Here is a 24067-nt window from a genome sequence, read left to right as displayed (position 1 = left end):
CAAGAGCTCTCTTTACAATCCTCCCTATCTGTGACCTAGCATGGCAGGGTGGTGATATGTCTCTACCAAAAGAGGTGTAAGGCGTTCTTTTCCTCCACTAGCCTGTAGGTCAATCTTGGCAAGATGTAGCACCTGCTTAAACCCCCCCCCGGTAAGGGGCAGTGAAGCCATGGGAGTGGGTGATGGATGTCATATGAGTAGCTGGTGCATATCACGAGTCCTGGTCCTGGTGATGTGACCACTATCATCAGGTAATCTCTGAAGAGTATTGACAATGCCTGGGGGCCACCCGTCTTGTAAAGACACTGCCCAGAAGAAGGCAATGGCAAATCACTTTTATAGAAAAAATTGCCAAGAACAATCATGGTCATGGATAGACCATGATTGCCTCTGTCATATGACATGGCACATAATGAATGACTACCTGTGACTCCACTTCTGAGAAATTATGGATCTGCAGTCCCCAATCCCTCTGTTCTGTCCCACTTCTCAGTGCCCTATCGTTCCCTGCAAACCATTGCCAAAGTTGGACCAATGGATTAAGTATAATATCCAAATTACTGAAGCACACAGAGCAATCCTCTGATATCATTAAATGATGTCCTAGCACTGATTTCCAATGGCACTCCACCAGTTATTGCCTCCAAACCTGAAAATCTCTGTGCATTCCTACTGTTACAGTTCATTCCTCAATATGCACCTCAGTATATTTTCACTGACCTTCTCTTTCCTCAATCCCTGTCCTCTTGTTTTGTTTCATAACTACATCTGGTTCCCCAGTTACTGTACCAGTTATAGCCTTCAAAAAAATTGCTAAATCTGCTTTGCTTTTAATCAGTCCATGTTGTCTCTGCTCAATCCTATTATTATCCTTTAACTATCTGTTGTTACTTAATGATTAGATTCTTGTTTTCCCTACTAGTGAAGGGTTAGCTGTTAATTTTTTTCCCCCATTTTGTTGTTTCTAAATAGTTGCATGTGCTATCTACTGCTCTGTGAATATTTTGGAGCTGACAGCCAATGCATCTGGTATCCATGTAGCCAGCTCATTCAAACCCCTAGTCTATGGATTCTCAACCTGGGTTCCACAGACCTTTGTTTAATGTAAGGAGTACTTACTACCATTGGCGTTTAGGGCCACAGTGAGGATCCTCCATTTCAGGGCTTCCTTCATTGTGTCAGTAGCTTCTTCTCGGTTTTCACTGCTGTCAGGCATGCAAGTTCTGGGTGGAGATTCAGGAATAGTAGAAGGATTTTTCATTGGTCAAACAAAGTTGTCGAGGAAACAGCAGTCAGGGTTGTTAGCTCTGAGCTGAACCGCCGGAATCTAGAGGGCTGGTGGATCACTCTTAGTCTGGCCTCTACCCTTTGACCTGTTTGGCATGTGTGACTCCACCAGGACCCAAAGTGTAAAGCCCTAACTCCAACTTTCCATGGCATAAGAAATGTTGGGAATCCCTGCCCTAAGGTGTAGTTCATCAGCTGCAGATGATTTATAACATTTCACCCCCTCCCTCCTTAATTGTTCAAATGTAGAGGTTCCCAACCTGGAGTCCACAGAACCCCTTGGTTAATGGTAAGACTCAATGACATAAAATAGGTTGGGAACCCCTGGTAGACCCCTTGTATTGCATGGTTCAGTGAAGTTATCATTACTACCTTCACCCCTCACCTGGTTTCACTTATCACCTGCCAGCTTGTACTCCTTCCCCTTGCACCACTTTTTTACTTTGTCTTCTACCCCTTCCTTTCAAATCCTGATGAAGGGTCTCAGCCTGAAATGTTCCCCTCCATAGATCCTGCATCACCTGCTCAGTTCCTTCAGCATTTTGTGTGTTACTCTTCATTTAAAGGTTTTGTTTAAAAGTTCCATTCTCTAGAATGGTGCAGGCATTACTCAAACTCAGTAGAGCTTGTTTGGATTGGATGATGAAATTGTTAATGAAATTATTAGAGCTGTGGGGTAATGTTGCAGCTCTGTTAAACTCTAGTTAGACCAAATTTGGAGTATTGCATTCAGTTCTGACTGCCTCATTTTACAGGAAGGACATGGAAGCTTTAGAGAGAGATTTACCTGAAAGATGCCTTTATTAGAGATCTTATGTGGATTGGTTGAGCGAGCTAGGGCTTTCCACTTTAGAGAGGAGGAGGATGAGCGGTGATTTGATAGAGATGTGCAAGGTGATGAGAGGCATAGATTGAGTGGACAGTCAGAATTTTTTTTGCTAGGGCAGGAAAGGCAAATATGAAGGGGCATATTTTATGGCGATTGGAGGAAAGTTTGGGGGATATGATAAAGGTAAGGTTTTTTTAAGCAGAATGGTGGGTGCATGGAACACTATTGGGTGATGATGGAAGCATTAGGGGCATTTAAGAAACTCTTAGATAGGTACATACCTACTAACTTGGGCCCTTAGCTCCTAGGTGAAGCATAGACCATCGATGACCTTCCATCTCCATCATCCTGTGAAGTCAGCTGGAGTTCATTAATGCTTCTGCAATCTATTGCATCCACTGAATTGGCAAATAGACACATGAATGACAGAAACATGTGGGGAGATACTTAGGAGGGAGGGGTAAGATTGATCTTGGATTAAAAGATCAGCATAACATCTTGGACCAAAGGGTCTGTACTGTGCTGTACTAAAATTGGATGGTGGGCGTTCTTGGTGGGGGATGCTGCTTTCCTGCACATCACTCTGTAACACGTAGTATGTGAGTTATTGTCACCTTCCTATCAGCTTCAACCAGTCTGGCCATTCACCTCTCTCATTAACAAAGTTTTTTTTGTGTGTGCCACAGAACTGCCACACATTAAATTTTTTTTGTATGCATTATTTTCTGCTAAAACTGTAGAGCAGGATACCCAACCTGAGGTCCACAATCCCTTGCTTAATGGTATTGGCCCATGGCATAAAAAAGGTTGGGAACCTCTACTCTAGAGACTGTTGTGCGGGAAAATTCTAGGAGATTAGCAGTTTCTGAGATATTCAAACCACCCCACCTGGTACCAACAATCATTCCACGGTTAAAGTTACCTGGGTCACATTTCATTCCCCATTCTGATGTTTAGTCTGAACATCAACTGAACCTCTTGACCATGTCTGCATGTTTTTATGCATTGAATTGGTGCCAGATGATTAGATAACACACACAAAATGCTGGTGGAACACAGCAGGCCAGGCAGCATCTATAAGGAGAAGCACTGTCGATGTTTCGGGCTGAGACCCTTCGTCAGGACTAACTGAAAGGAAAGATAGTAAGAGATTTGAAAGTAAGAGGGGGAGGGGGAAATGCAAAATGATAGGAGAAGATCGGAGGGGGTGGGATGGAGCTGGGAGCCGGAAAGGTGATTGGCAAAAGGGATACAGAGCTGGAGAAGGGAAAGGATCATGGGACCAGAGGCCTAGGGAGAAAGAAGGGGAGAGGGCAGCACCAGAGGGAGATGGAGAACAGGCAGAGTGATGGGCAGAAAGAGAGAGAAAAAAAGAGGGGGGAAAAATACTAAATATATCAGGGATGGGGTAAGAAGGGGAGGAGGGGCATTAACGGAAGTTAAAGAAGTCAGTGTTCATGCTATCAGGTTGGAGGCTACCTAGCCAGTATATAAGGTGTTGTTCCTCCAACCTGAGTGTGGCTTCATCTTGACAGTAGAGGAGGCAATGGATAGACATATCAGAATGTGAATGGGACGTGGAATTAAAATGTGTGGCCACTGGGAGATCCTGCTTTCTCTGGCAAACAGAGCATAGGTGTTCAGCAAAACAGTCTCCCAGTCTGTGTTGGCTCTCACCAATATATAAAAGGCCACACCGGGAGCACCGGACACAGTATACCACACCAGCCGACTCACAGGTGAAGTGTTGCCTCACCTGGAAGGACTGTCTGGGGCCCTGAATGGTGATGAGGGAGGAAGTGTAAGGGCAGGTGTAGCACTTGTTCCGCTTACAAGGATAAGTGCCAGGAGGGAGATCGGTGGGAAGGGATGGGGGGGACGAATGGACAAGGGAGTCATGTAGGGAGCGATCCCTGTGGAAAGCAGAAGGGGGGGAGGGAAAGATGTGCTTGGTAGTGGGATCCCATTGGAGGTGGCGGAAGTTATGGAGAATTATACGTTGGACCCGGAGGCTGGTGGGGTGGTAGGTGAAGACCAGGGGAACCCTATCCCGAGTGGGGTGGTGGGCGGATGGGGTGAGGGCAGATGTGCGGGAAATGGGAGAGATGCGTTTGAGAGCAGAGTTGATGGTGGAAGAAGGGAAGCCCCTTTGTTTAAAAAAGGAAGACATCTCCTTTGTCCTGAAATGAAACGCCTCATCCTGAGAGCAGATGTGGCGGAGACGGAGGAATTGAGAGAAGGGTGTGGCATTTTTGCAAGAGATAGGGTGGGAAGAGGAATAGTCCAGGTAGCTGTGAGAGTCTGTGAGCTTATAGTAGATATCAGTAGATAAGCTGTCTGCAGAGATGGAGACAGAAAGATCAAGAAATGGGAGGGAGGTGTCAAAAATGGACCAGGTAAATTTGAGGGCAGGGTGAAAGTTGGAGGCAAAATTAATGAAGTCAACGAGCTCAGCATGCGTGCAGGAGGCAGCGCCAATGCAGTCGTCGATGTAGCGAAGAAAAAGAGGGGGACGGATACCCATATAGGCTTGGAACATGGACTGTTCCACAAAGCCAACAAAAAGGCAGGTATAACTGGGACCCATGTGGGTGTCCATGGCTACACCTTTGGTTTGGAGGAAGTGGGAGGAGCCAAAGGAGAAATTATTAAGAGTAAGAACTAATTCCGCTAGACGGAGGAGAGTGGTGGTAGAGGGGAATTGGTTAGGTCTGGAATCCAAAAAGAAGTGGAGAGCTTTGAGACCTTCCCGGTGGGGGATGGAGGTATATAGGGATTGGATGTCCATGGTGAAAATAAGGCGGTGGAAGCCAGGGAACTTAAAATCATTGAAAAAATTCAAAGCGTGAGAAGTGTTACGAACATAGGTTGGAAGGGATTGAACAAGGGGGGATAAAACAGTGTCAAGGTATGCAGAAATTGACATGGAAATTTGAGCTTGGAGGGTTACAATTTCCAAATTTTAAGAATTATTATAAAGCAAATCAACTTAGATTTATTGCATCTTTTTTTGAGAAAGATAAACCGGCATGGATCAGAATAGAACTAGATAAAATAGGAGAAAACATACCAGAAGACTTTATATATAAATGGGAATCTAAATGGATACGGGAAAAGAAAGAATCTTCTATATTAAAACATTTGATTGATTTATGGAATAAGATAAATGTTGACGATGAGACAAAGAAATCCTTATTAGCAAAGAGATCTTTAATTCAAAATAGACTTATTCCTTTTACAATGGATAATCAACTTCTATATAATTGGTTTCAAAAAGGGATTAGATATATAGGAGACTGTTTTGAAGGAGGTATATTAATGTCATTCGATCAATTAAAGAATAAATATAAAGTATCAAACAACACTCTTTTTTTGTTACTTTCAACTAAGGGCTTTTTTAAGAGAAAAGTTAGGTCAAACAATGTTATTACCGAAACCCAATGAAATAGAAACTTTAATTCAAAAAGGAAAGACTAAAAAATTTATCTCTTGTATGTATAATTTGATTCAAAAACAGGCAATTAAACAAGGAGTCCATGTCAAGACAAAAATGGGAAAGTGATTTGAATATTAAAATTGAAGAAAAAAATTGGTCAAGACTATGTCTTGAGAGTATGACAAATACAATAAATGTCCGATTAAGATTAGTGCAATACAATTTTTTACATCAACTATATATTACACCACAAAAAATAAATAAATTAAACCCAAATTTATCTGATCAGTGTTTCCGATGTAACCAAGAAATTGGTACTTTTTTACATTCTACTTGGTCTTGTTCTAAAATTCAACCTTTTTGGACAAATTTAAGAGTTTTACTGGAACAAATTATTGGAATACAACTTCCACATAATCCAATATTACTTTTACTAGGTGATATCGAAGGGATAAAACCGATATCCAAATTGAATAAATATCAGAAAGAATTTATAAAAATTGCATTGGCAGTAGCCAAAAAAGCTATTGCAGTTACTTGGAAATCGGATACATATTTAAGTATAGATTGTTGGAAGAAAGAAATTTATGGCTGTATTCCACTTGAAAAAATTGATAAATATGAAACATTTTTGAAAATTTGGCGCCCTTATTTACAAAAGACAGGATTAAATATATAGGCGCTCCGAAGATGAAATAATTGGGTAACACATATTTTCTTTTTCACATACTTTTATTCTGTAACTATTTGAAAACACAATAAAAAAAGTTAAAAAAAAAGTATGCAGAAATGAGTTCGGTGGGGCAGGAGCAAGTTGAGACAGTGGGTCTACTTGGACAGGCAGGTTTGTGGATCTTGGGTAGGAGGTAGAAATGGGAAGTGCAGGGTGTGGGAACTATGAGGTTGGTGGCAGTGGATGGGAAATTAAATATTTTTATTAATGTCAGGTGGACTTACTAAAGTGATCAACTGTAATCTTAAAAGTGAGAAGTTATGTGTGTGTGTGTGTGGGTATGTATGTGTGTGTGTGTGTGTGTGTGTGTGTGTGTGTGTGTGTGTGTGTGTGGGTATGTATATGTGTGTGTGTGTGTATGTATGTGTGTGTGTGTGTGTGTGTGTGTATATATATATATATATATATATATATATATATATATATAAAATAACTTGGAAAATGTGTAGCTCGGGTGGTTGATGGTTGAGTTGAGTTATTCTCCAGTCTTGGCAATCCATTTGTAAACGTTTCGTCACCATACATCATCAGTGAGCTGTTCACTTGTGGTGTGTCCTCTGAACGCTGCACTTATATATACTTATTAATGAGTTGATTATTGGCAGTCATTACAGAAAATTAATTGACATAGGGAAGGGGGGAGTCTCGTCGCACCAACCAAGAAGCGACCAAACGGGTTGTCCTTCCATACATTCAAAATATCTCAGAAATGATGGTCCGTCTACTCCAGGAACATAGAATTTCAGTCACGCACAAGCCAACAGCAACATTGAGAAGAGTGCTCTGCAGGCCTGAAGAACAAACCAAGCTAATGGACAAGGCCAAGGTGGTCCACAAAATCCAGTGCAGGCACTGCAGGAATTAATACCGTGGCCAAACTGGGAGAAAACTATCCATAAGGACTGTGAGGCAGCGGGAGTATTTAAAGAGAACAGTAGACGGAGCGGGCGATGGAGTAGAGGGAGACAGAGTAGAAAGGCTTTGTCTCGAGAGGCTTCGGCGAGTAGAGGCTGAGGACGAGCTTCACTCCAAGTGAGGTAAGGCCGGGTAAGTTCCTTTCAAAGGAGAAAGTTTCAAAAGTTGAGGCAAGTATTGGGTAGGTCATGGCAGCTGAGATCGGCCCCGTGGTTTGTTCATCCTGCAGCATGTGGGAAATCAGGGATACTTCCAGTGTCCCTGACGACTATGTGTGCAGGAAGTGTGTCCAGCTGCAGCTTCTGGCAGACCGCATTGAGCTTCTGGAGCTGCGATTGGATTCATACCGGAGCATCCGCGATGCTGAGAAAGTCGTGAATAGCATGATTTGTGAGTTGGCCACACCGCAGGTAAAGGCTACACAGGCAGAAAGGGAAGGGGTGGCCACTAGACAGCGTAGCAGTAGGCAGGTAGTGCAGGAGTCCCCTGAGGTCATCTCCCTCCTAAACAGATATACTGTTTTGGATACTGTTGGGGGAGATGTCTCATCAGGGGAAGGCAGCAGCAACTGAGTTCATTGCACCATGGGTGGCTCTGCGGCACAGGAGGGAAAGAAAAGGAGTGGGAGAGCTATAGTGATAGGGGATTCGATTGTAAGGGGAATAGGTAGGCGTTTCTGCGGCCACAAACGAGACTCCAGGATGGTATGTTGCCTCCCTGGTGCAAGGGTCAAGGATGTCTCTGAGCGGCTGCAGGACATTCTGGAATGGGAGGGTGAACAGCCAGTGGTCGTGGTGCACATAGGTACCAACAATATAGGTAAAAAACTGGGTGAGGTTCTACAAGGTGAATTTAAGGAGTTAGGAGATAAACTAAAAAGTAGGACCACAAAGGTAATAATCTCTGGATTACTACCAGTGCCACGTGCTAGTCAGAGTAGAAATAGGAGGATATTTCAGTTGAATACGTGGCTTGAAAAATGGTGCAAAGGGGAGGGATTCAAATTTCTGGGGCATTGGAACCAGTTCTGGGGGAGGTGGGACCGGTATAAACAGGACGGTCTGCACCTGGGCTGGACTGGAACCAATGTCCTAGGGGGAGCGTTTGCTACTGCTGTTCAGGAGGATTTAAACTAATGTGGCAGGGGGATGGGAACAAGTGCAGAGAGACAGAGGGGTGTAAAATGAGGGTAGAAGCAAAAAGTAATAAGGTGAAAAGTAAAAGTGGCAGGCAGGCAAATCCAGGGCAAAAAGCAAAAAGGGCCACCTTTCAACATAATTGTATAAGGGCTAAGAGTGTTGTAAAAACAAGCCTGAAGGCTTTGTGTGTCAATGCGAGGAGCATTCGTAATAAGGTGGATGAATTGAATGTGCAGATAGTTATGAATGAATATGATATAGTTGGGATCACAGAGACATGGCTCCAGGGTGACCAAGGATGGGAGCTCAACATTCAGGGATATTCAATATTCAGGAGGGATAGACATGATAGAAAAGGAGGTGGGGTAGCATTGCTGGTTAGAGAGGAGATTAACGCAATAGAAAGGAAAGAGATTAGCCTGGAGGATGTGGAATCGATATGGGCAGAGCTGCATAACACTAAGGGGCAGAAAACACTGGTGGGAGTTGTGTACAGGCCACCTAACAGTAGTAGTGAGGTTGGGGATGGCATTAAACAGGAAATTAGAAATGTGTGCAATAAAGGAACAGTAGTTATAATGGGTGACTTCAATCTACATATAGATTGGGTGAACCAAATTGGTAAGGGTGCTGAGGAAGAGGATTTCTTGGAATGAATGCGGGATGGTTTTCTGAACCAACATGTCGAGGAACCAACTAGAGAGCAGGCCATTTTAGATTGGGTATTGAGCAATGAGGAAGGGTTAGTTAGCAATCTTGTCATGCGAGGCCCCTTGGGTAAGAGTGACCATGATATGGTGGAATTCTTCATTAAGATGGAGAGTGACATAGTTAATTCAGAAGCAAGGGTTCTGAACTTAAAGAAGGGTAACTTTGAAGGTATGAGACGTGAATTAGCTAAGATAGACTGGCAAATGATACTTCAAGGGTTGACAGTGGATATGCAATGGCAAGCATTTAAAGATCGCATGGATGAGCTACAACAGTTGTTCATCCCAGTTTGGCAAAAGAATAAACCAGGGAAGGTAGTGCACCCGTGGCTGACGAGGGAAATTAGGGATAGTATCAAGTCCAAAGAAGAAACATATAAATTAGCAAAAAAAGCGGCGCACCTGAGGACTGGGAGAAATTCAGAGACCAGCAGAGGAGGACAAAGGGCTTAATTAGGAAAGGGAAAAAAGATTATGAGAAAAAGTTGGCAGGGAACATAAAAACTGACTGTAAAAGCTTTTATAGATATGTGAAAAGAAAAAGATTGGTCAAGACAAATGTAGGTCCCTTACAATCAGAAACAGGTGAATTGATCATAGGGGAACAAAGACATGGCAGACCAATTGAATAACTACTTTGGTTCTGTCTTCACTAAGGAGGACATAAATAATCTTCCAGAAATAGTAAGGGACTGAGGGTCTAGTGAAATGGAGGAACTGAGGGAAATGCATGTTAGTAGGGAAGTGGTGTTAGGTAAATTGAAGGGATTAAAGGCAGATAAATCCCCAGGGCCAGATGGTCTGCATCCCAGAGTGCTTAAGGAAGTAGCCCAAGAAATAGTGGATGCATTAGTGATAATTTTTCAAAACTCCTTAGATTCTGGATTAGTTCCTGAGGATTGGAGGGTGGCTAATGTAACCCCATTTTTTAAAAAAGGAGGGAGAGAAAAACCGGGGAATTATAGACTGGTGAGTCTGACATCGGTGGTGGGGAAAATGCTAGAGTCGGTTATCAAAGATGTGATAACAGCACATTTGGAAAGAGGTGAAATCATCGGACAAAGTCAGCATGGATTTGTGAAAGGAAAATCATGTCTGACGAATCTTATAGAATTTTTTGAAGATGTAACTAGTAGAGTGGATAGGGGAGAGCCAGAGGATGTGGTATATTTAGATTTTCAAAAAGCTTTTGACAAGGTCCCACACAGGAGATTAGTGTGCAAACTTAAAGCACACGGTATTGGGGGTATGGTATTGATGTGGATAGAGAATTGGTTGGCAGACAGGAAGCAAAGAGTGGGAGTAAACTGGACCTTTTCAGAATGGCAGGCAGTGACTAGTGGGGTACCGCAAGGCTCAGTGCTGGGACCCCAGTTGTTTACAATATATATTAATGATTTAGACGAGGGAATTAAATGCAGCATCTCCAAGTTTGCGGATGACACGAAGCTGGGCGGTAGTGTTAGCTGTGAGGAGGATGCTAAGAGGATGCAGGGTGACTTGGATAGGTTAGGTGAGTGGGCAAATTCATGGCAGATGCAATTTAATGTGGATAAATGTGAGGTTATTCACTTTGGTTGCAAGAACAGGAAAACAGATTATTATCTGAACGGTGGCCGATTAGGAAAAGGGGAGGTGCAACGAGACCTGGGTGTTATTGTACACCAGTCATTGAAGGTGGGCATGCAGGTACAGCAGGCGGTGAAAAAGGCAAATGGTATGTTGGCATTCATAGCAAAAGGATTTGAGTACAGGAGCAGGGAGGTTCTACTGCAGTTGTACAGGGCCTTGGTGAGACCGCACCTAGAGTATTGTGTGCAGTTTTGGTCCCCTAATCTAAGGAAAGACATTCTTGCCATAGAGGGAGTACACAGAAGGTTCACCAGATTGATTCCTGGGACGGCAGGACTTTCATATGATGAAAGACTGGATCGACTAGGTTTATACTCACTAGAATTTAGAAGATTGAGGGGGGATCTTATTGAAACGTATAAAATTCTAAAGGGATTGGACAGGCTAGATGCAAGAAGATTGTTTCCGATGTTGGGGAAGTCCAGAACGAGGGGTCACAGTTTAAGGATAAAGGGGAAGCTTTTTAGGTCCGAGATGAGGAAAAACTTCTTCACACACAGAGTGGTGAATCTGTGGAATTCTCTGCCACAGGAAACAGTTGAGGCTGGTTCATTGGCTATATTTAAGAGGAAGTTAGATATGGCCCTTGTGGCTAAAGGGATCAGGGGGTATGGAGAGAAAGCAGGTACAGGGTTCTGAGTTGGATGATCAGCCATGATCATACTGAATGGCGGTGCAGGCTCGAAGGGCCTACTCCTGCACCTACTTTCTATGTTTCTATGTTAAGGATCCGTGAATATCAACTGGCTGCAAAGTGGCATGACCACTCTCCCTTGTCTCTACCCATGAAGATCGAGAGGAGCACAAATTCGACTGGGCATCAGAGAAAGTCAGGGCGCAAGCAACCATGTGGTTTGCAAGAAAATTTCTAGAAGCATGGTTTTCTGCAAACCACTCTAAAAACAGACATGTAGACCTCTATCCCATAAATGGGATTGCGTGGGCAATTCTAGACAACGCACAGTTTGCCGAGCAAACAATGAGCAACGAGACTCCCCTCCCTACGCCCCAATTGAGTTTCGGTAATGATGACCAGAGGACACACCACAAGTCAACAGCGCACTGATGATGTGTCTTTGTATGGTGGTGAAACGTTATCAATTGCATTGCCAAGATTGGAGTACAGCTCAAACCAACCAGATTGATTGTAAGTCCATAAAGTGATGCTAGACACAGGAGTGTCAGGTGACTCTGATGTGGGTGGGTTAGTGATCAGCCTTACTGTTTTGCAAACGTAACTATTTTTGAGTCTGTTGGTCCTGGCGAGGATGCTACGTAGCCTCCTCCCTAATGTGAGTGAGACAAACAGCCTATGTGCAATATGGTTGCAATCATTTATGATATTGGTGGCCCTTTTTCATCAATTCACTAAGCTTTCTGTTTTGACTGCGAACAAAGTCACCGGAAGACACTGAACCTGGTGATATAGAAGTCTTTATTCAGCACACAAGCAGGCATCATACTCAAGACACTCTTGGAAGCTGCCTGCGGTTACAAATTCACCACCTTATGCCTAAAGAAATTTCTCCACATCCACTGTTTTAAGTGGACGCTCCTCTATCCTGAGGCTGTGCCCTCTTGTCCTAGACTCTCCCACCATGGGAAACATCCTTTCCACATCTGCTCTGTCTAGGCCTTTCAACATTCGAAAGGTTTCAATGAGATTCCTCCCTCATACCTCTAACTTCCATCAAGTACAGACCCAGAGCTGTCAAACATTCCTCGTATGATAACCCTTTCATTCCTGGAATCATCCTTGTGAACCTCCTCTGAACCCTCTCCAATGCCAGCACATTGTTTTTGAGATGAGGAGCCCAAAATTGTTCACAATACTCAAGGCAAGGCCTCACCAGTGCCTTCTAAAGCACCAGCATCACATCCCTGCTATTCTGTTCTAGACCTCTTGAAATGAGTGCTAACATTGCATTTGCCTTCCTCGCCATCACCTCAACCTGCAAATTAACCTTTAGGTTGTTCTGCACAAGGACTCCCAAGTCTCTTTGCATCTCAGATTTTGGATTTTCTTCCCATTTAGAAAATATTCTGCACATTTATTTCTATTGCCAAAGTGCATGACCATGTATTTACCAACATTGTACTTCATTCGCTACTTTGTCTATTCTCCTAATCTGTCTAAAAAACTGTTTCTTCAGTACTACCTGCCCCTCCCCCAATCATCATATCATCTGCAAACTTGGCAAAATAAAAGCCATCTGTTCCATCACATAAATCATTGATATACAGCATAAAAAGAAATGGTCCCAACACTGACCCCTGTGGAACACCACTAGTCACTGGCAGCCAACCAGAAAAGATCCTTTTATTCCCATTCGCTTCCTCCTACCAATCAGCCAGTGCTCTAGCCATGTGAATAACTTTCCTTTAATATCATGGGCTTTTAGCTTGGTAAGCGGCCTCATGTGTGGCACCTTGTCGAAGGCCTTCTGAAAGTCCAAATATACAACATCCACTGTATCCAATGTGTAATCTTCTCAAGGAATTCCAACGGGTTTATCAGGCAAGTTTTTTCTTAAGGAAGCCATGCTGACTTTGACCAATCTTGTCCTGTGTCACCAAGTACTCCATAACCTCATCCTTACCAACTGACTCCCAACACCTTCCGAAGCACTGAGGTCAGGCTAAATGATCTATAACTTCCTTTCTGCTGCCTTCCTCCTTACTTAAAAAGTGGAGTGACGTGTAATTTTCTAGTCCTCTGGCACTATGCCAGAGTCCAATGAGTTTTGAAAGATCGTTACTAATGCCTCCACAATCTCTACTGTTACCTCTTTCAGTATCCTAGGGTGCAGTTCATCTGGTTCAGGTGACTTATGTACCCTTAGGTCTTTCAGCTTTTTGAGCACCTTCTCCCTTGTAACAGTAACTGCACTCACTTCTCTTCTCTCACACCTTCAACATCTGGCATACTGCTAGTGTCCTCCACAGTGAAGACTGATGCAGACTGACTTAGTTCACTTGCCATCTCCTTGTTCCCCGTTATTGTTTCTCTGACCTCATTTTCTAGAGGTCCTATATCCAGTCTCATCTCTCTCTTATTTTTTTTACATACTTGAAAAAGCTTTTACTATTTGATATTGATACACTTTTACACTTTGATATTGTTTGTTAGCTTACTTTCTCTCTTAATAATTCTTTTAGTTGCTCTCTGTAGGTTTTTAAAAGCTACCCAACCCTCTGTCTTCCTGCTAATTTGTATGCCCTCTGTTTTGTGTTTTACATTTACTTCGACATTTCTTGTCAGCTACAGTTGTACTATTTTGCCATTCTAAGTATTTCTTGTTTTTGGATTACACCCATGCTGTTATCCCTGCCAGCATCTCCCTCCAATTTCCTTTGACCAACTCCTCTTTATTACTGGAATTTCCTTTACTCCATGGAAATACTGCTATGTCACACTTTACTTTCTCCATATGAATTTTCAAGTTGAACTCAAATCATATTGTGATCATAATCATATTGTTTCCCTGACTGATTGAGGGAACTAGATTTATTCTGTGCTTTGTGATGACGTGGTGGTTGCCTTCCTAAACATGTTCTCACTCCATTTTATAAAAGAAGCTGATCTGTGATGGATAAAAGTGTCCATACCATCCTCCTCTGCAAATACATGGTTTCAATAGGTACATTTCATGTCAGTGAGATGTATATAATATACACTCTGAAATACTTTTTCTCTGCAAACATCCAAGGAAACAGAGGAGTGCCCCAAAGAATGAATGACGTTTAAATGTTAAAACCCCAAATCCCCCACAACTCTCCCCCTCCCATGCATAAGGTCAGCAAATCAGCGACTCTTCCCCCCACCACCACCAGCAAAAATCATTGGTGCCCCCCCCCCCCCCTGCCAAGCACTCAAACGTGCAGCAAAGCATCAAAAAAGTCATAGATTTTCAGTACCCCAAAGACTACTTGTTTACCCGGTAATTCGCCATACCACAGGCTTTCTCCCTAATAAGGGAAAAAGAGGTGTCCCAGTTTCACCCTGTTCCATAGAGAGAGTTAAGTGCACCAAGTTCCTGGGAGTTGTCATCATGGATGACCTTGCATGGTTCTTCAATATCACCTCCCTGAACAAGAAGGCACTTCCTGAGGAGACTGAGGCAAGGCTCCCCCCTCCCCCAATATTAACTGCATTTTACAGAAGCACCTTTGAGAGGGTCCTGACAAGCTGCAGCTCCATCTGGTATGGGAACAGCAGAGCGTCGGACTGGAAGTCCCTGCAATGGGCTGAGAGGATCATAGGGATCTCTCTGACATTCATCGGAGACGTTTATCAGGAGCGCTGCGTGTGCAGGGCCCTAACACCCATCCAACCAGCATCCTCTTTGACATTCTGCCATCAGGCAGGAGACTCCGATGTAGAAAGACAAGAACAGTCAGGATGAGAGACAGCTGCTTCCCCCAGGCCATTAGGCTACTGAACTCTCTGCTGCATCGTATTTGAAGTGTCACTGGTTAATCTGTTCCATACCTTACAATAGTTAATTTATACACTTCAGTTTGTTATTTATGCATGATTCATCTGTAGATTTTATCCTTACCTTCATGTGTTACATGTACTACCTGATTTGTAGAAATGTCTCATTTTATATCAAGTCAAGTCACTTTTATTGTCATTCCAACCATAACTGCTGGTACAGTACACAGTAAAGATGAGACAACGTTTTTCAAGACCATGGTGTTACATGAGACAGTACAAAAACTACACTAGACTACAGACCTACACAGGACTGCATAAAGTGCACAAAGCAGTGCAGGCATTACAATAAATAATAAACAAGACAATAGGTAGAGGACAGTAAGTTGGTGTCAATCCAGGCTCTGGGTATTGAGGAGTCTGATGGCTTGGGGGAAGAAACTGTTACATAGTCTGGTCGTAAGTGCCCGAATGCTTCGTTGCCTTTTCCCAGATGGCAGGAGGGAGAAGAGTTTGTATGACGGGTGCGTGGGGTGCTTCATAATGCTGTTTGCTTTGCGGATGCAGCGTGTAGTGTAAGTGTCTGTAATGGCGGGAAGAGAGACCCTAATGATCTTCTCAGCTGACCTTACTATCCACTGTAGGATCTTGCAATCCGAGATGGTGCAACTTGAGGATGGGGGTTGGGAAATGGACTTTCCTCAGCCTTTGCAGAAAGTAGAGACGCTGCTGGGCTTTCTTTGCTATGGAGCTGGTGTTGAGGGACCAGGTGAGATTCTCCGCCAGGTGAACACCAAGAAATTTGGTGCTCTTAACGATCTCTACTGAGGAGCTGGTGATGCTCAGCGGAGAGTGGTCACTCCGTGCCCTCCTGAAGTCAACAACCATCTCTTTTGTTTTGTTCACATTAAGAGACAGGTTGTTGGCTCTGCACCAGTCCGTTAGCCGCTGCACCTCCTCTCTGTAAGCTGACTCGTCGTTCTTGCTGATGAGACCCACCACGGTCGTGTCATCGGCGAACTTGGTGATGTGGTTCGAGTTGTGTGTTGCAGCACAGTCGTGGGTCAGCAGAGTGAACAGCAGTGGACTGAGCATGCATCCCTGGGGAGCCCCGTGCTCAGTGTAACGGTGTTGGAGATGCTGCTCCCAATCCGGACTGACTGAGGTCTCCCAGTCAGGAAGTCTAGGATCCAGTTGCAGAGGGAGGTATTCATGCCCAGTAGGCTCAGCTTTCCAATCAGTTTCTGAGGGATGATTTTGTTGAATGCTGAACTGAAGTCTATGAGCAGCATTTGAACATACATATCTTTTTTGTCCAGGTGTGTTAGAGCCAGGTGGAGGGTGATGGCAATGGCGTCATCTGTTGAATGGTTGGGACGGTACGCGAACTGCAGGGGGTCCAGTGAGGGGGGGGGGTCAGCAGGGTCTTGATGTGCCTCATGATGAGCCTCTTGAAACACTTCATGATGATGGATGTGAGTGCAACGGGACGGTAGTCATTGAGGCAGGACACTGAAGACTTCTTTGGCACGGGGACGATGGTGGCGGCCTTGAAGCATGTTGGAATGACGGCACTGCTCAGGGAGATGTTGAACATGTCAGTGAGAACATCTGCTAGCTGGTCTGCACATCCTCTAAGCACTCTGCCAGGTATATTGTCTGGTCCAGCAGCCTTCTGTGGATTGACCCTACACAGGGTTCTCCTTGTATTGGCCACGGTGAGACACAGCACCTGGTCGTTTGGAGGAGGGGTAAACTTCCACGTCATTTTCCGCCTCAAAACGAGAGTAAAAGTTGTTCAGGTGTATACATTATATACCTGTATATAGTTAAATGATACTAAACTTGAGTTGAATTGACTTGTCAATTCTGGTCACGTGCAAAAGTTCAGATGGAATTATGGGTTTGTGCATGACTTAATACTTTGAAAAAAATCATCGTGTTATTCAATTTCCCAGTAATCACTCCTGTACAGAGTTTAATACCTACAGCCAATCACTTCACTGAGGTACTTGATTTTCCGTACATTACCATGTCTGTTTATGTTAAATGTTCACTTGGTTGTGTGAGCCTTAATGAATTTTGGTTAGCTGCCAAAATCTTTAATCTCTTCTATGAATGTATGTTAGGTTTGACTGTGTCCAATACTTCCTCCAAGAGGACCAGAACCTTGTTGGAGGCTGACATGCCTCAACCTGAAGAGCTATGTTGGCTGGAGTCAGGGCTTTATGCTTTAGCTCTTGGTAGGATCACCCAAGGGTAGAGGCCCAGACAAGAGTGGTCCATCTGTCCTCTGTTTGGGGGGGGGGGGGGGTTCATCTCAGGACAAACAAAATGGTTACAGAAACAGCAATGAAGTATCCTTCTACATGTGAGTACGATGGTAATCCTGAGTCACCTCTTGGACTTGCATAACTGGCAGTAGTTGAAATGGAGAGAAAACTACTGACACGATGAAGGATGCCCTGACCACCAGAAATGGAGGATCTTCATTGTTGCCCTAAATGTCAGCAGCATAACGGGCAGTAGAGTAGAGAGCATTAAATACTTAAGGTGTGTCCTATCTTTCCATTGTCCAGCAGTGCTCTGAAATCTCAAATTTAGTTTCTCAGCATCCTTGATTCCTTCCCTACGCTAATCAATTGGAATTGGTCGGTGGCTATTCCTTCAGTAGCCAAGGCCTTGTAGTTTGGAAATTCCCTGACTTCTCTGCTTTTTAGTTCATTCTGTCCTTTTTTATAAGACTCATTCCTTACCAACTCCTTTGAATCACTAAAACTTACTTTAGTGGGCTTAGTATCAATTTTCAATTGAGTGAGGTTCTGTGACACATTCTGGATTGTAGAAATACAAAAAATGCTAAATGCGCAATGAATACCTTTTAAAGGTTACTTCTTTTTTGGATGTTGTAAGGCTTTGATAGAGTGGAGATGGAGAGGATGTTTCCTGTGGTGGGGGAGTCTGTGACCAAAGGGCTCAGCCTCAGGATACAGAGATGTCCATTTAGAATGAAGATGAGGAACTTCTTTAGCCAGAGGGTGGTAAATCTATGGAACTTGTTGCCAGAACCAGCAGTGGAGATCAAGTCATTGGGTATATTTAAGGCAGAGGTTGATATATTCTTGATTAGTCAGTGCATGAAGGGATTGGGGTTGAGAGAGAAAATAGACCAGCCATGATGAAATGGTGGGGCAAACTCACTGGGCCAAATGGCCTAATTCTGCTCTTATACTCTCATTAAGAAAACTTTTCAAGTTCAAAGTAAATTTCTTATCAAAGTACTTATGTCACCATAAACCACCCTGAAATTCATTTTCTGGGGGGGGGGGGGCATTTGAAGTAAATATAAAGAAATAGAATAAATTCAGTGAAAACCACACACAAGTGAAGATGGACAAACAGCCAACATGCAAAAGACAAACTATGCAAATACAATAAATAAATAAAAAATATTGAGAACATGAGCTATAGAGTTCCTGAAAGTGAGTCCATAGGCTGTGGAATGTGGAATGATTTCAGTTTGAGGTGACTGAAGTATCCATTCAGGTCAGAAGCCTGCTGGCACCTGGTTATGTATGACCTGAGGCTCCTGTCCCTCCTTCCTGATAGCAGCCACGAGAAGAGAGCATGGCCTGGATGGTGGGGGTCCTTATGATGGATGCTACTTGCTTGTGGCAGTGCTCCTTGTAAATGTGCTCATTTGGTGGGGAGAGCTTTGCCTGTGATGGGCTGTATCCACTACTTCTTCTAGGCTTTTCTTTTTTGGGCTTTTCCCAGCTTTGCCATTGAATATATGGACCTGGAGTAATAACTTTGGGGGCAGAACATTGGTCTCTGGCAGATTTGATTGCTTAAAAATGATGTTTATTACCACATTTTATTTGGGCCTTGTTACCTTTGGCCAGTGAGAAGTAATGGAGCTACAGGAAACTGCAGATGCTGTAGTCTGGTACAACACACAAAATGCTGGATGAACTCAGCAAGGTCAGGCAGCGTTGATGGAGGGAAATAGACAGTCAGGTTTTGAGTTGAGACCTTTCAGGCTTGGAAGGAGGGCAGATAGCAAACATAAAAATGGTGGTGGAACCTTGCTGAGGACCCCTATCATCCAGTGGTGGGAGAGGAGTGGAGCAAGTATTGGTGGGGAATTGGTGAGGGATGATGGGCAGAGGGAGAAAGTGAGTGAATGATTTTATTTTATTTATTGAGACACTGTGTGGAATAGATCTTTCCAGCTGTGCTGCCCAGCAATCCCATTTAGTCCTAGCCTAATCACGAAATGATTAACAGTGACCAATTAATTTATCAACCAGTATATCTTTGGACTATGGGAGGAAACTGGAGCACCAGGATGAAACCCACATGGTCACAGGAAGAACTTGCAGATTCCTTACAGGCAGCGGTGTGAATTGAACCCACGTTGCCGGTACTGAAAGGCATTGTGCTCAGCAATGCACCACTGTGCTATCCTGTAGTACCGGCTTAGCACCCCCCCCCCCCCCCCACCCACCCACAAACTGATCAGGGTCATGTGAAGCCATGGGAGCAGGCAGTGCATATCACGTCCTGGTTATGTGACCACTGACACCAGGCAACTTCTGAGGAGTATTGATTGTGGGTGGGGAGATCACCAGTCTTGTAAACACACTGCCCAGAAGATGGCAATGGCAAACCACTTCTGTAGAAAAATTTGCCAAGAACAATCATTGTCTTGGAAAGACCATGATCGTCCACATCATACGACACGGCACATGATGATAATGTTACTGTCACTATTATAATAGAGGGGAATTGGTTTTCTAATTTCGAATTTGGTTTCTAATTTCATACAACATTGTTTCAGATGCATTGTACTTGTGCAGAACCACATCATATGGCATAAAAACAATTCATTTAAAATTCTAAACACAAAGGACACTGCAGATGCTGTGATCAAATCAACGCGTACAACACACTGGAGGAACTCAGCAGATTGGGCAGCCCGACATGTTCATTTAAAATTCTACTTTGTTTCTGTATTCCCACTCACCGATTGAATGAGAAACAAATTCAAGCATTTTTTAAGATTGACAGTGAACAGAACTTTTGGAGTGAACTTTAAAGGTTGAAGCAGTGAAGGTAGGAAAGTCAAACTAAGAAGAAAGTTGTGGCTCACCTTAGATGATTTAAAGTGTATTGATTGGTCTTCCTGAAGCACAAGTAAGATGTGGCACCTCCTTGGCATACATATCTGCTGAAATTGTGGGGCGGTTGGAGGCAGGATCCAGATTAGTTAGTGACTGTAGTGGAGCACAAACTGTTGCACTTCTTTCCCCAAACAAAAATCAGAAGTAACATTAATTATAAACATGAGAAAATCTGCAGATGCTGGAAATCCAAAGCAATACACACAGATTGCTAGTAAATAGTAATGATGAAATTAGTGGACCAGACTTGATGAGTCGAATTGCCTAATTCTTCTTTCTGCCTTGTGATCAAAAATAAGAGAATAGGTTCTTGAGTGAAATGCCCTAAGAGTTGCAGTGGATTGGGTTTGGACAGCTTGTGTACTGTAGAGCTTTTAATAATCTTTTTTTTATTTGTTTTTTTTATCTACACGTAAACCTTTTAACAAGCATTTTTTATTTACCTGTATTAGGTGGTGTGTCGGTCAGGGTGCAACATACAACAAAAAAACAACATTCAAAGTAGAAAGAATTATATAAAAAATAGAGTAAGAAGTTAAAGGATGGATATGGAATAAAATGTGCACAAATACCAGCAAGTATTTACAATGTAAACAGCCTTATAGAAGGTGTTTAAAATGTTCACACTGCAGTGATGGTGCTAATAGATAAAGGGGGGGTGGGGTGGGAAGGTCACTAACTAGAATGTTTGATCAAGTTAACTGCCTAGGGGAAGAAAATTTGAAAGTGGCATGGTTTTTGTTTTAATAGCCCTAGAGCACTTTTAAAAGCGAGATTTTGGAAAAGACAGTTTGCAGGGTGGGTAGTGTCTGCAATGATTTTTCCTGCCCATTTCTTTGTCCTGAACACGTATAACTGAGTTTGAAAATGAGATACCTGGGGAAAGCCATTGCCAAAATCATAGAGTTTCGGGAGTCAGATGGGGTGGGGGGGGGGGGTGTGGAAATTAGGAGCAGTGGTTTGAGATTGATTTATAAAGGACATGGTATTTTTTGCCGCTGTTGTATCTAATTCACATATGATTTTCTATACAGGCTGTGAAGATCTGATTGTTGAGAGCGTTACGCTGGACTCGCTAGTGACTATCCTGAAGTGGAGTTCCCAACCTTATGGATCCAAGTGGGTCCATCGGCAGATGCTGCATTTCCTCTGTGAGGAGTTCAGTAATATCATCGCTTCAGACAGTCTCTTTGAGCTCAGTAAGGAGCACCTGATGGCAGCCATCCAGTCGGACTACCTGCAGGTACTGGACTTCGGTCATCAGTTAATGAGTTCCTGCTTGTGCATTTGAGGGATTTGTTAATGAAAGATAACAAAATATGAATTAGGTTTTGTATCACTGGCATGTGGTGATGTTTCTTATGGTGGGGAGTATAGGACCAGAGGGCACAGCCTCATAATAGAGGGGTGTCCTTTTAAAATGGAGCTGAGGCGGAAATTCTTTATCCAGATTGTGGTAAATCTGTGGAGGCCAAGTAATGTTGGTGTATTTACGGTGGAGGTTGGTAGATTAATCAGGGCGTGAAAGGTTATGGTGGGAAAGGGCAGGAGAATGGGGTGAGAGAGAAATGGACCAGCCTGTGATTCGATGGGCTGACTGTGCTAATTTTGTTCCGGTGTCTTGTATATCATGAAATGTGTTGTTTTGCAGCAGCAGTGCAACACACACAAGGTAAATTTTTATAAGAAATATAGATGTACTGTCCTCGCTGAGGTGTTGTCACATCAATTAGATAGTCAGCCAAACTCCATTCAAAAATAACATGTGAGTCAGTTTATGGAGTCCTAGCCCCTTGGGTTTATTGCAGACTCAATGATCTGACATAGTGAATAAGGAGCAAAATGGAAAAAACAACAAAATACAGTGACATTACCATGTTGTTTTATTCACACGAAATATAAGATTCTGACCATACTACAGGTAACCAGTTAGCATCTAGATTAGTGTTGATGAAACTCGAAAATAACATTCAATTTCAGCAAACTCTAATTGAAACCTTTAGATTAACTTCTAAACAATATAACATCAACTTACAAGCAGTGCTTCTGCTGGGGAACAGCAGGATGGCTTTGGATAGAAACTTGCACTCCTAACATAAACCTCTGGCCTCCGTCAACCACTGTGCTTTCCTACTTCCTGTCTGCACAGACAGTGATCTAGTACACATCAGAAACTGCTCATTAAAATAAAAGCTGCATTTGATCAGTCATATACTGTATAAAGACATAAATTAATAGCCCAAAGGGCAGAACAATATATAATTGAAATATTGCAAACAAAAAGCACTAAAAAATTGAGGTAGTATTCATTGTCGATTCAGAGATCTGATGGAGGAGGGGAAGATGATGTTTCTTGATGACCTAACCTGGTTACAACATATTGGTGCAGCTATAAAGAAGGCATGGCAACAACTATATTTCATTAGGAGTTTGAGGAGATTTGGTTTGTCAAACTTCTATTAATGTACCATGGAGAGCACTCTAACTGGCTGCAACTCATCTGGTATGGAGAGGGGCCTCTGCACAGGATCGAAGTAAGTTGCAAAAAGTTGTAAAATTAGTCAGCTCCATCGTGGGCACCAGCCTCTGCAGTACCCAGGACATCTCAAGGAGTGATGCCTCAGGAGGGTGGCATCCATCATTAAGGACATACCCTCTACCCAGGACATGCCCTCTCCTCATTGTTACCAATGGGAGGGAGGTACAGGAGCCTGAAGACACATGTCAGTGATTCAGGACAGCTTCTTCCCCTCTGCCATCCAATTTCTAAATGAACATTGAACCCATGAACACTACTACTTTTTTTAAAAGCAGGTTATTTCTTCAGTGGTTTGATCGGGGCACGATTGCGCACGCACGTGGACGTCAGCCAGTGAGAACAGCGAGAAGAGTTTAAAAGGAGATAGCTTTATAGGGCGGGTGATGGAGTAGAGGGAAACAGAGTGGGAAGGCTTTGGCTCAACGGGGCTTCGGCGTTAACGGGTCAAGGTGAGGTAAGTTGTCCGAGTAGAATACAGACAAGAAGAATGTGTGTGAAGACAGTTTTCTGGGCTCGGTGTCAGACGTGGGAGGTCCGGGAGACTCCCAGCCTCCCGCACGGCCACATCTACGCCAGGTGTGTCGAGCTGCAGCTTCTTAAGGACCGCATTAGGGAACTGGAGATGCAGTTTGATGACCTTCATCTGGTCAGGGAGAGTGAGGAGGTGATAGAGAGGAGTTATAGGCAGGTAGTCACACTGGGGCCTGGGGAGACAGATAAGTGGGTAACAGGAGAGGGAAGGGCCAGGAGTCAGAGGCTGTACCCCTTGACAATAAGTACTGCTGGAGGGGATGGCCTACCTGGGGGAAGTAACGGTGGCCGCGCCTCTGGCACAGAGTCTGGCCCTGTGGCTCAAAAGGCTAAGGAAAGGAAGAGAGTGGCAGCTGTGATAGGGGACTCTATAGTTAGGGGGTCTGACAGGCAATTCTGTGCACACTGTTAAGAAGCACTGATGGTAGTTTGCCTCCCAGGTGCCAGGGTCTGGGATGTTTCTGATCGCATCCAAGGTATCCTGAAGTGGGAAGGAGAACAACCAGAGGTCGTGTTACATATTGGTACCAATGACATAGGCAGGAAAAGTGAAGGGGTCCTGAAAGCAGACTACAGGGAGTTAGGAAAGAAGTTGAGAAGCAGGACCACAAAGGTAGTCATCTTGGGATTACTGCCTGTGCCACGCGATAGAGAGTATAGGAATAGAGTGAGGTGGAAGATAAACGAGTGGC

General features: G+C 43.6%; 1 protein-coding gene across 1 annotated transcript in view; it reads left to right on the top strand.

Annotated features, from left to right (window-relative positions):
• LOC140737391 (BTB/POZ domain-containing protein 7-like) overlaps nucleotides 1-24067 on the top strand; it is a 196443-nt gene that overhangs the window by 46606 nt on the left and 125770 nt on the right. The window contains 1 exon segment of the mRNA XM_073063872.1: nucleotides 21340-21548. Coding sequence (XP_072919973.1) covers nucleotides 21340-21548 — 209 coding nt within the window.

The sequence above is a fragment of the Hemitrygon akajei genome, chromosome 12 (assembly GCF_048418815.1).
Source record: "Hemitrygon akajei chromosome 12, sHemAka1.3, whole genome shotgun sequence".
Classification (NCBI taxonomy): Eukaryota; Metazoa; Chordata; class Chondrichthyes; order Myliobatiformes; family Dasyatidae; genus Hemitrygon; species Hemitrygon akajei.
Note: the sequence above shows the minus strand (reverse complement) of the source record. Positions and strands in the feature narration are given on the sequence as shown.